This window comes from Carcharhinus amblyrhynchos, chromosome 9 (assembly GCF_965287045.1).
Source record: "Carcharhinus amblyrhynchos chromosome 9, sCarAmb.v2.hapA, whole genome shotgun sequence".
NCBI classification, from domain to species: domain Eukaryota; kingdom Metazoa; phylum Chordata; class Chondrichthyes; order Carcharhiniformes; family Carcharhinidae; genus Carcharhinus; species Carcharhinus amblyrhynchos.
This window is the reverse complement of record NC_137332.1, coordinates 99,945,226-99,958,775: the sequence shown is the minus strand read 5'-3', so window position 1 is coordinate 99,958,775 and position 13,550 is coordinate 99,945,226. Positions and strand designations below refer to the sequence as shown.

General features: G+C 40.2%; 1 protein-coding gene across 2 annotated transcripts; it reads right to left on the bottom strand.

The window, feature by feature from the left end:
- Positions 1-1,881: 1,881 nt before the first annotated feature.
- Positions 1,882-10,134, bottom strand: LOC145348486 (muscarinic acetylcholine receptor M2-like). Of its 2 annotated transcripts, XM_080196674.1 has the most exons (2): positions 10,097-10,134; positions 1,882-3,229 (listed from the first exon to the last, which is right to left on the bottom strand). In XM_080196674.1, exons 1-2 carry the CDS (start codon positions 10,132-10,134, stop codon positions 1,882-1,884), a joined length of 1,386 nt encoding a protein of 461 aa, XP_080052800.1. The 2 variants fall into 2 exon arrangements, with proteins under 2 accessions (XP_080052800.1, XP_080052801.1); XM_080196675.1 differs by lacking the exon at positions 10,097-10,134 and having other exon boundaries at positions 1,882-3,348.
- Positions 10,135-13,550: the final 3,416 nt, after the last annotated feature.

The following is a 13,550-nucleotide window of genomic DNA, read 5'->3' as shown; positions in this document are numbered from 1 at the left end:
TCTTGGGTCAGGAGATCAAAACTGTGCACAATACTCCAGCTGGATACACTGGTAGTTACAGTGATTCTGGAGTGGCAAATGTAAGGTCACTATTTCAGACAATAGGAAAAGGGAGAATAGAAGACAATAGAACTGTTAAGTTGATGTCAATAAATTGGAAAATTGTAAAATTTATCAAAAATGTGTCAACTGAATATTTAGAAAGCAATGATAAAATTGGGCACAGCCAACATGGATATATGAAAGGAAAATCATGTTTGACAAATTATCTTTCTTTAGGACAGCAACATAGATCAAGGTGAAACAGTTGTCATGAGGTATTTGGATTTTCAGAATGCTTCTGATAAGTTGCCATAGGAGGAAAGCAAACATAATTAGAGAACAGAGAATTGAGGAAATATGCTCATTTTGATCTAAAATAGATTACAGAGAGAAAGAAGAGATAGAGGAGAGTATGAATTAACTGATCATTGTCAGGATGGGATAGACTGTTACCATTGGTGTAGCGTGAAGAATAGTGCCACGCCCAAGTGCTGTTCAAATTCTATAACAATGATATATCCATGAGCAAGGACATAACTTGTGTTAATGATGCAAAAAGGCTTTGAGACAACCAGGACAGGCTCAGCGATTGTATTAGACTATGGCATGAAAACACTTCCTGAGGGTCTACAGGTCAGATAGTATACCTTCAGCTGTGGGAAAGAAATTGGAACAAATTTTGAAAGATTATGTATATTGTTATTTAGAGAGACCTAGAAGGCAAAAGGGTAATCAGGCTTATGTGCAAATAGAGCATTGCGTGGAGAAGTATAGGAACTGGAGTGGAACTTGCAACCTGCTGCATAACTAAATCAATGGAAAACCTGAGGAGATAATCAAAAGGATAGCGTTTTGTGCCATCTACCTGATTTGTAACATGGCTTTTGACAAAATGCCACACAACATATTAATGAACAAATATCTCATGGGATCCAAGGGGAAGTAGTGCATGAAATTAGAAAGGATTCCTAATCTCTGCTCTACAGTTGTAGCCACAGCATTTATATGGCTAGCGCACTTTTGTGATTGGTCAATGGTTACCCCAAGGATGATGATAGCCAGGGGGTAAGAGATGGTCATAATGTTAAATGCTAACGGGTGAATATTAGACTCTTTTTAGAGGTGTTGTTTGATGGTGGCCACAAACACGATGGGGCAAAGGGCTTCTTTCTGTGCTGTAAAACTCTATGATTGATGTTCATTTTCTGGCACTTCCGTGGCATATTACGTTTCATTTGTCAGTCCAAGCCTAGATATTGATCAGATTTTACTTCTTTAGTATCTTACAGTTACGAATGGCGAATAACATTGAGAAATCATCAGAAAACATACCCACTTCTGGCCTTACGAAAAAAGTAATGTAATTGATGAAACAATCAAAGGGATTTGGGATTTGGATATTGCCTTGACTAACTCTTGCAGTGATGTGCTGGAGTTGTGGTGACTGGCCTACAACAGCCACAGCCAATTTCCTTTGCACTATCCATTTCAATGCCCTGATTCCCACTGACTCCAAGTTTTACTAGGGCTTGTGATGTCACATTTCATCAAATGTGGCCTTGATGTCACAGGAAGCAAACTCTCACTCTCATCCTAAGTTCAGACCATTTGTTCATACCTAAAGCATGGTTATAATGAGATCAGAAAGTGAGTGATACTGGTGGAGTCTAAATATTACACATTAATTGAATTTATTTCAGATGTGCTTGCAACGTAACATTAACTAGATGCCAATTTGATCCACAAGATGCACACAACAACAGTATTATTTAGATGCGCATTATGAAAGTTGCTATCAATGGGTACAAAGCATTTACAAAGTTGTTTACGTAGCTGTGACTATCTTGTTGCACCAATGTTCTTGTACTGACACATAAGGAGATGCTTGAAGGTTTTCTTGAAGGAAGGGTTACACAGGGCATAGCATGCTGGGTTGATTGTACTGTTGATGTATGCGAGCCAAAATCCAATAGTCCAGACATTATTCGGGACACAGGTTGAACAGAAAGTGTTAATGAGCACTGTGACAAAATATGGGCTCCACGTAATGATAAATGCCAGGAGAATAGCCAAGATGGTTCGAGTCACCTTCTCCCCTCGAGACACAGCTCCCCTCATCTTGTTCACAGGGGCATTGGCCATTATAAGTATCTTATTGTCTGCCCTGTTCTCCCTCTCATTGCTATTCTTGTCATTGAAACCTGGAACTTTTCTTTTTATGGTATCACAGCCACTTTTCTGATATTTGCGAACAATTTTTATGGGAGCAAGTTTGGGATAATCCATCCTAGAACTGCTTTGAGCAGGACAAACATCTATACATCCTTGTATGGTCTCTTCATCCTTCTCCTTTGACGATACCACGCTGGACGATGTTGACTCTTTGGATGGCTCAATCCCATCTCCTTGGCAACAATTCTCAATTGATGTTTTGTGAGTTATTTTGTCATTTTGCATTTTTACATTTGCCAACCCATTAGGAACATAGAATATGTTGTAATTATTCGGTTTCATTATTTTGCCCTTCACCTGACTCTGAGTAGCCGTGTCTTTGCTTGACCCAGTTTCCTTATTACCCTCCTTGACACGACTTTTACTAGCATGAGATATTTGCACATATAATATCACCATGATAATAACAGGGAGGTAGAAGGCAACCAACGCAGTGCCAAACGTGACAGCTGGATTGGAGAATAACTGCACATAACACTCGCCCTCATGGACTGTCCGCTCCCCAACGATGAACTGCCAGAAGAGAATGGCAGGAGCCCATATGATAAAGGACACCACCCAAACAGCTGTGATCATCATCCCTGCTACCTTGGCTGTTCTCTTCATGGGGTAGCTGAGGGGCTTTGTCACGCAGAAGTAGCGGTCAAAGCTAATGACAAGGAGGTTCATGCCAGAAGCATTACTAGCAACATAATCTAGAGCAAGCCACAAATCACATATCACTGGGCCCAACGGCCAGTAGCCAACAACGGTGTAAATGGTGTACAAGTTCATAGAGAACAAACCGATAAACAAATCCGCACAGGCTAAGCTGAAAAGAAAGTAGTTGTTAATAGTTTGTAAATGTCTGTTTACTTTTATAGACACAATAACGAGAACGTTTCCAATAATTGTCACCAAGCTTAAAGATCCTGTCACAATCACAATGGAGACCACTTTGACTGTATTGTAAGAACTCCCTCTTTCAGCATCAAACAAGCCTGATTGATTGTTGAGAGATTCACTTATCAATGTTGAGTTTTCCATTATTTTACTCTGATGTGTATTTGATACTGACGAGGCCTAAATGTGGAAAACAAAATAGTAAACATGAACTAGATTTCAGATGTATTGAAGTTAAAATTCAAATAGTCATTAGTTGAAGTTCTACCTGTAAGATGATAAAAGCACATAGTTCCTTCAAAACTTTAATATCTTGCCGGGCCGTCATGTAATTTAAAAACACATATAATGTCACTTTGTTAAATGAAACACTAAGATAGGTCAAGAAAAAGAAGAAATCATTTTGAAGTCAATGTTGCCTATTCATAGACACAGAGGGCATTAGATCAAGCGTACGACATTCGGCCCCTCCAGCCTACTCTGCCATTCAACCATCTTGCACACTCACTCTAAAAGTGAGTATTTTGCTCATTAGTATTTATTTTGAAAAGCTTTGTGAATTATTTCCTGCAGCTTTCAGATGACCTTCCTTCTCACTGTGCCTCCCTCACTTCCTATCATAGACATCGACCCATGACAGGTCCAAAAAGCTCGGAAATAGCCATTCAACCCTACAAGGTTATTCCACAACTCAATTGGATCATGGTTGATCCGCACCTCAACTCAATTACTTGCTTTTGCTGCACATCCCCTGACAAATTGAACTCTATTCCTAGATTTTTGGCAATTTGTTTCACAAATTCTTCAACTTATGGTGAATGCAGGCCGGTTTGGGGGTTGTATTTAGACGGAGGTTTATCTATGTAAAAAAAAGGATCACTTTTCAAGGTTATGGAACAAAAGCAGGGTAATGGGACCAATGGGCTAGATCATCTGAAGAGTTGACACAGGCAGGATGGGCCAGATGGTGTCCACTTACTCTACATAATTCGATGGTTTCTACTGCCTTTACGTAAAGCATACACTTTGTGATTTCAATCCCATTCTGTAACTTTAATATTGTGTTCCATTTTCCAATTCCTCCCCTAATCAGTCCCCGCCCCATTCACCAGATGGATATTTGCATCACTGCTCCCAGAACATTGACTAATTTAGTCTGAGAAAGCGTGAAATTAACGAGCATGCAGTGCAGCCAATTAACATTCAAAGTTTTGCTGGTAAATTTCACCATCTCAGCAAATCCTGCCCTGTAGAATTGCCAGCAAACAAGTAACTTTTCTAGATGTGTTAGTTACGCAGACACAGAGATGTAAACATGTGTAGATATCCAAGAAGTGCCTCACTAAGGATGTGAGACACCATGAATCTGTGATTCGCAGACTGCTTCAGAGAAGCTGGTTTGTCAAATTTCATTCCCCATAAAAACATATGTTGCTACATTGCAGGTAATGTCATCCATCTCATACAATTCATTCTACTCTGCCCTTCTTTAGAGAAAAAACATCCTTTATTTTGTAAGAAATGTTGGAAAGCGTACGATAGTTGGAATAAGATGTAACTGGGTTTCCAACCAAGTGTAAAGTTTTAATCTTCTGTTATGATAGCCTCATCATTAAGGAATTACATGCTTTGTACTTCCACAATGACAATTTTCTCCCTTATAGATCAAACTACAAAGAACAAAGAAAAGAACAACACATAACATTTGACCGTCCAAACCTGTCCCGATCATGATGCCCTATCTAAGCTAAAAAAAAACTTCTGTCATTACTCCAGTCGTATCCCTCTATTCCCTCCCTATTCATGTGACCATCCAGATGCATCTTAAGTGTTGCCTCATCTGGCATCACATTCCAGGCACCCACCACTCTCTGCATTGAAAAACTCCCCCACACATCTCACTTAAACTTTCCCCCCCTCACCTTAAACCTGTGCCCCCTTGTAATTAACACGTTCAACCTTGGGAAAAGCTTCTGACTATCCATCCTCTCTATGCCTCTCATTATTTTGTAGACTTTTATCAGGTATCCCCTCAGCATGCGTCCTTCCAGTGAAAACAATCCTCGTTTATTCAACCTCTCACAGTCAACATCCTGGAAACCAGGCAACATCCTGGTGAACCTTCTTTGCACTCTCTGCAAAGTTTCCACACCCTTCCCATGATGTGGTGACCAGAACTGCATGCAATACTCCAAATGTGGCATAACTAAGGTTTTATATAGCTGCATCAACATGATTTCACAACTCCTGTATTCAAAACCCCGGCTGATGAAGGCAAGCATGCTAAATGCCTGCTTAATCACGTTGGCTACCTGTGTTGCCACTTTTGGGGAACTGCGCACCTCTATGCCCAGGTCACTCTATGTTAATGCTCCGAAGGGTTCTGGCATTAACAATAAAAATCACACCTAAATTTGATCCTGTAAAATGCATCACTTACATTTGTACTGATTATACTCCGCCATTTCTGTGCCCAGGTCTCCAATCTACCTATATCCTGTTGTATCCTCTGACAATCCCCCACACTATCAGCAATTCCACTAACCTTCATGTCATCTGCAAATTTGCTAATCAATGCACTCATATTTTCCTCCAGATCATTTTCATCCACCGCAAACAACAGAGATCGCAACACTGATCCTTGTGGATCATTAGCTACAGATCTCCATTCTGAAAGGTACCTTTCCATCACTATTCTCTGTCTTCTACAACCAAGTAAGAAGTCTCTCAACACCAGGTTAAAGTCCAATAGGTTTATTTGGTAGCAAACACCACTAGCTTTCCGACTGCTGCTCCTTCGTCAGGTGAGTGTTGTAAGACTCTTTACTGTGTTTACCTCAGTCCAACGCGGGCATCTCCACATCACGACTTCTATAACCTAAACAGTTCTGTGTTCATTTAACTAGCCTGGATTCCATGCGATTTTATTTTAGTTATGAGTTCAAAGTATTTGTTTTTTTTACAATTCCGATTTCAGTGCATAACTCATGGTGGCTATCAATGATTTACTTCCCATCTGTAAATGTCAAATTCAAAGTGAAAGACTTTGGTCATTTTCGTATCCTGGTTTGTCTACTGTGAGAATGGTTCAATGTGGTTGGCTGTCTGAATTGCTTCATGACACCTGGAGATTACTTTGATTGGTGCCAAATTAAAACTGGCATAGGGAAAGGAGATCCAGGGCACAGTGGCCTTTGGATATTTGGGAGCTGATTCCTTAGGTGCCATTCTTTTCTTGGGTCAGGATTAAAACATGTAAGTCCTGGAATGACAGAGCGACAGCATGGGCGTGGGGCTGACTATCGGTCACTAACGAGGTCTTTTGACGGAATAAATGCTTCCGCTGGCTCCAGAGGACTGAATTTACAAATTTTACAATATACAATTTTGTTGGCATCCTTTGATTGGTTCACAACCGTCGCTGAAGATCCCTTAAAGGGACCAGGCAAGACATATAAAACGACTCTGAAACAAGAACACTGGATCACCAGATGAGGTACTCAATAGTTCAGATGAATTTTTCACGCGATTCATTGCTAACAAAATGATCTCTCATTACCCCCGTAAAAATCAATCAAAGCAGTGAGGATCAATTCCCACCCAAAATGTAATTCTTTACTTTTTAATTATGCCTATAGGAATGATCCATTCCAAGTTTTCTTTTGCAAACCTCTCTTTGCTGGATCAATGTTGATTCATGTTTCTAAAGCTTTGTTTATTTTCCGCCTTCTTGCTTACATGAGAGCAATAAAGCTTGTCCATCGTTCTCGTCATGTTCTCCACGTGACAGCAGCAAAGTTGCAGTAAGTGGAGCGGAAATTAAGCCGTTGAAAAGGCCAAGAAAAGAGCTGCCCCCTTTTTCTCTCCTCCACATGTGAGTCAGTGATGCTTGTAAAAAATATGAGGACTGTGTTTGCAGAGAATTTAGGACATTCTCCAGTTCTTGTCATCATTTAATGAATTTAACAAGTTGAGTAAATGGATATTTGACCATAAACTTCAACTGCTGTCTGAACTTGTTCTGAGTCACGGCATGAATACAAAAATGCGTGCCACAACGTAGGAGCTGCAACATGAACCCTATTTCCTGTAGACAGTAAGACATGAATAGAGACTCATAGCCTAAAAACCACATTCGAACCCATATAGAATGGAACACATGTACTGACCATAACAAGATGAAATTCCCAGAGACAACAAGCAATAACATGATGGATTTTCTATGACTGTCCACCTCTGGAGCTCTGGGACTCTCCCCACTGCTGCGATCCCGGAGTCTCCTTCGGAACCCACTGGCCAATAAAATGTGTCCAATGGTGAAAGCATTGAGAAACAGAATCAGAAGAAAAGGGACTCCTGGTGTAAGAAGGTAGTGGATGAATTCGACCAGTAACCAGATTCGTGATTGTTTAACATTGTTTGGTATGGAACAAAGCCCGGGGGGATTCCACAGCCGAAATCGGTCTGTGAGCATCAAATACCATGTGACATCCTTTAAGGAAATCAGCACTGTCACTGTTGAAAGAGCCAAAACTGCTGTTTTCTCGGTGCAATATTTACTTCTCAGCTTCTCACAAAAAATTGCCACAAACCGATCCATGGTGAAAGTGACAGTGAACCAGATAGAACAGTCTCTGGCTACATGAAGCAGAGTGAAGTGGATATTACATGCGTGGATGGCATACACGATAATAAAATGTTTCTGCTCAGCAACCAGAATGTGTCTTATTGCCATGTCGATAATAACAAACAATAGATCCACTGCTGCCATGGCCACCAGATAACGTGTAACACATTTGGAGAGACTACACTTTCCCCGGGACAGGATCACAATTGTCACTACGTTAACTATGGGAGAGAGATAGAAACATGGAGATTATATATCAGGCTTGACTCAATGCTTCCACTTCACTATGAACTTATTGAGAAATGAACAGCTTTGACAACATCCAGTAACATATTGAAATACTGCTACTCCAGTGTTTCTCTCCTATGGACCTATATTTTCCTTGATTACGTGCAAGACATATGCTTCCACAGAGGATTGGTCATCAAATTCGTGAAACTACCAAGATGGAGAACTCAGGAAATGTTTTGGTTGTTTTGATTAGAGGCGTACTGTACAGTAATCTTGCTGCATTAGTTGTCTAGACTAACAACTAGCATCAAATATTCATGGATCATCTGTGCCATGTATATATGATCTCCTCTCCTCAAACTCAAGAAAACCTCCAGCGAGATATCGAATTTTTTCAGCTCTGATGATCTCCTATTCTCCAACTGATCTCTGTTTTCCCCATCGATATGGAAGAATTTTACATCTACACATGATCAGGCTGGAAACTTTTTAACCTATCAAGCCTGAAAGGCAACAGAAAACAGTGACATGCTCTAATCATAAAACCTTTGTATGCTGAAGAGCTGCTCTAGTTACACAGTCAAGTGATCAGCCTCAGAATCTCCTGGATTATCCATACCACTTGTGCCCTTTTCACACTCTCCATCATTGTCAAGAATTATCCAACCATGGGGCGTTTCCACGCCCCCCCCCCCTCCTATTGTGACCAAACTCAAAACGCAACATTGAAGCAACCAGAATGTTCTGCTTCTTTGAAACTTTGGTGACTAAGAACCAGCTATTTTACTATGAGCTCAGCATAATCTATGAAATATTAAAACAAAACATAATCAACTAACAAAAGAGATATTAAAAAAAAGGTTCTGACATAAAGGGCCAGAATGCTTCGTTGACAAGACGTGTATCTACTTGCCTTTGTTGTGTTGCTGTGAAGCATGTCCGATCTTCATCTATCAGTAACAAAGGCTCAATTGTGTTTAACTTCCAAACCTGTAATATATCCTTGGCACCACTCCAGAAAGCAAATGCTTTCTGAAATAAGTAGCACGCTCGTGCAATTCAAGCAAATAATGACAAGCAGTGGCCTGGGCATGTGTGCAGGATCTTTTGTATTCGGGAGTGAAGATGGTTGCATCCCCAATGGTGTGCTTAATGGGAAGGAAACCGGACAAAATTGGCGGAGGGCACATATATCTCCGATTGTTGGAAATGTTAATAAGATAAACGATAGCCCTCACAATGAAAGTCCAGAAGAGGGGATTTCTAGCCGACAATTTATGCAAATTGGGACATCAGCTGTGGTCAGAAATTTACCATCATAACAGAACATTGTTTCAGAAGTTCCAGAACAGCCACCGGCTCTGATAATTAAGTACTGGCAGAGAAAATGCACAATACTGGGAAGAAACTCTTTCATGAGTGACAAATGAAACAGAATTTGCCTTTCCAGGATCTGCTTGCTTTGTGATTCAACTCAGTAAAGAAGCCAGGGAGATGGTGGCAAAGTGGCATTGTCACTGGACAATAACCCAGGGACTCAGGACAACTCTCTGTGGTCTGCCAGCACACATTTAAGTTTCTATTTCATGGCATTTTTATGTCTATAGTAATTGGATTCCTGATTGATAATTTGTGTTCAAACCTCAGAAATTGAATTAATTTTAGGAAAAAAATAAATCAGATGGAAGAAATGATAGCAGTGAGGGTGTGTCATTAATTGTCATCAGGATTAAAACATTGGTTTATGGTAACCCAACAAAGTGAAATTAAAACAACATGACAGAATGAAATAAGATCATTGAATAAATGCAATCACTGGAACTGCTGATTTTAAATGATGAGCCAGTAATGCACTTGAAATACATTTTGTAGAACTAAAACTATGACATAGAGACTTACGTGGAACACCAATAACAGCAAGGAGAAGGTAATAAATCTTTTCTAAGTCATTAATGAAATTAATTATCTTCAATTGGTCCATTCCCGTAGAGCTACTGATCATCGTTCATGTCAGAGGAGATGATTCAGCTGACATTGAAAGGTATCTCTTATTAATAGCAGAGTGGAGCCCTCAAGAGAGACAGATCAGCTCCACAGAGACTGGTATTAATTACATTCATTGAACAGACAGGTTCAGTTAACCATTTCCAACAATCCAAATAAGACATAATCCAATGACTATCTTCACAGCATATACTTCATCATGTATGAATCATGTGTCATCCTTATCCCAAAATGGCCACCATACTCACAGGTTAAACTGATTCCATATACAAATACAACCTCCTCTCCCTTAGCCATCTGCTCTGTGAGATGCCGGTTTTGCTCCTTGGATCTGAGTCTTCTGTTAAAAATTGTTTGGTTTCTTACAGGAATCACACTTTAATCTCTGCCACATTTAGTGCAGAAGAAGACAGGTTGAGAAGGTGTATGATGGACTGCCCTCCATTTCCTCTTGGCCCTCTTCTCAGCCAGCTGAACCTTTTATTTCTGACCACATGGCACTCCAAACTGTTAGTCTCCAAGGATCATGACAGCTGTCCTTGTAGTGGAGGTTTGGATGTTTAACAGGTCCAGGCAAAATGGAGCAACACTGTCCAAGATAAAAATCTGGATGCACAGCTATGTCCATGGCTTATGACAAATATCAGAGGCTCTGAAAACCTTATGAGATTCAAGGTGGATGTGTTCAGTCCATTTCTGAATTCTGGAAAACATAACCAAGGCAATTATATTTCCTGCCTTTTTCAGAAAGAATTTGCTTTGATCCATTTTGGAATCATCAAGATCATTTGTGTTCTTATAGTGGGCCAGAGTCTTTGCATCAGCCATACCTTAAGGTGCTGCCTTCACCAAAGACAGACATTTCATGATGCTGCCAGTGTTTGTATTCCTTTCCTGATGTGGTCAAGCAGCATGGAAACACCAGTTGGAACTTTGGCAATGGAAAACGACACTTGGCCATGCTCCTAAACTACTTGGAGAGGTTGGTCCTTCATGATGTACAAAATTTCTTGTCACTTTGTTATCCCCAGAGTACCAATAAAGGCAATGTCTCACCTATCACGTCAACTGTTTATTGGATTTGGTGATGACATTCACTTCCTTTATATTCTGTGGGCTTTTCCTTTGCTGATATAACTGCTAGCTTCTTGACCAGGTCTTACAGCCACGACTGTTCACGAATGGCATTTGGATATTCTGGCAAAGTTAGAATTGGTTGCAACTTTGAGCAGTGCATTGGACTTTAATTGGAGAAACTGTGAATGCAGCCAGTGCCTAATTGCACGATTCAGACGTTTTAATGAATGACAGCAGGTTACGTAGCTTCAACGATGCCCCAAAATGCAAAACCAGGTCTCCTTGTTAAATCTTACCCCAAAGGAAACTGTCCACCAGCTTAGACTATCAGCATACAATGAGATAACTATGGAAAAACTAAAATTTTACCATTCTTTAAAAGGAAGGAAGTAATATTACGGACATTTACAGGACTGATTTAGTAATCCCAATAGTGGGAAAAAATATGGGAACTAATTCTGTAAGGTTGTAGAAGTTGTCAGTTAGAGCGGCATGGATTGATAAGGACAGTTGGAGCGAATTTGTCAAGAGGACTTTAGGCCTAGAAACAGGGGAACTGGAGTAGATCATTGAAATTTTTGCCTGCCTAACTCAAGCCAAAATTTGAAGAGATAATATAAAGGATAGCACAATGGATGCAGAATCACTTGTCTGTACAATGAACTTTGACAATGTCCCACTTATTAGACCAGTCATAGTGAAGTAATAACTCCTGAGATCGAAGAGAAAGTTAAAAGCTGAGTCTAAAAGAGATTCAATGCAGAAAGCAAGGAATTATTGCCACACATCAGGTTGTTTCCAGGCAGTTACACTGGGTTAGTAATGGATTATTGCTCTTGCAATACTTATCAATAGTATTGACTTGAACGTAGGTTGCTAAATTAAGAATGTTGTGGATGATGGGGCAGTTGACCCTACAGTTGTTTTGACAGTTTTATAACCAGTCTCCTGGCGAGTTACACACATTTTTTACCCCCCATCCTTCTGTGGGAACTATATGACTCAAAATTGTTACTTTACTGATGCGGTACCCCCAAGTTGTTATGCTCCTGGATGGGAAGAGATAAACTGGTTCCCTTTCGTTATTTAACTTTTTTGGTTGGTCGCAATCTGCTTACTTCAACTACCCTTTCCCTTGTGAATACCCTCTCTCAGTACCATTGCATTTACAAAAAGAAGTCAATTTAACCAGAATTTCGTAGGTTAAAATAGAGTTTACTAAATTCTAAACATGACGAAAATAATCAATAAAAAATGCGCACGCAGCAACAGTTTAGAAATGAGTCAAAGTAAGTTTATAGAATCCACGATTTGGTCTTTTAGAGATGAGTAGAATGTGAAGCATTGCAGCTATTTGAGCTTACTGATTCCCACAGCACTGACTTCCAGTGTTCCATAGTTGATATTGAGATTCCTGGGTTCAACAGCTTTATTGAGAAGTGTTGTCCTTCTTCCTTTCCTGTCACAGCTTTACTGGCTTGCCTTGCTTCACACAATCAGAGTGAGTGAGCAAGTGAGTGAGTGTGAGAGAGAGAGAGAGATGTATTTTACCTGCCAAAGCAAGGGTGACTGCTGTCGTCTTTCTGTTCTCTTTGTCATACATTTTGTCGCATTCTGACCAAGTTTGCAGCTAGCATTTTCCAGTCTCCTATGTGTTATAGGAAAGGGGGAAAACCCATGCCAGGTCGGGTACATGAATGACAGAATGTTATTACTGCTGACATTATATAATCAGATTCCATTATCTCCACAGGAGATTGCCTTGTGCCTTTGATCTGTCCCTCTCCAGGAATATGGGTTGATATTCCGTTTCCTCTTAGAATGTAGCATTGTCCCTGCAGAAAATGATCAGATAGTTGCTGAATTTACATTCTCAGAATTTGCGTGGATTGCCACCTTTGGCTTGTATGTCTAATTTTATTTTAAACATATGTCATTTGAAAGTTTAGTATGTCTATACATAATTCACGGCCTCTGCTTAGTCAAGAAAAGTCGTTGTGGTACATGAACCATCCAAACATTGTTGGATAATCTCTTCTGCCCTCCACTTTATTCTTTTCCCCAGCTGTCCGCTTTGACTCCCGTAAAACATTTTATGTTTATGCATTTTTTTTTCAATTGTGGGATATGGGCATGGCTAGCTGATCAGCATTTATTGCCCATCCCTTGTTGCTTTTGAGAAGGTGGTGGTGATCTGTCCTCTTGAATTGCTGCAGTCCTAGTTCTGCACATTGGCTCACAATGTCATTAGGGAGAGAATTCCAGAATCTTGACCCAGCGACTGCGAAGGAACGACAATATATTTCCAAGCCAGCATGGTGAGTGACTTGGAGGGGAACATACAGGTGGTGGTGTTCCCATTTATCTGCTGTTCTTGTCCTTATAAATGGAAGTGGTCGTGTGCTTGGAAGGTATTGTCTAAGGATCTTTGCTGAATTGTTGCAGTGTATCTTGC

What these genes read in the sequence shown, in the direction of transcription:
- LOC145348486 (XM_080196675.1), bottom strand. Translation starts at nt 3,300, where the DNA reads ATGGAAAACTCAACATTGATAAGTGAATCTCTCAACAATCAATCAGGC.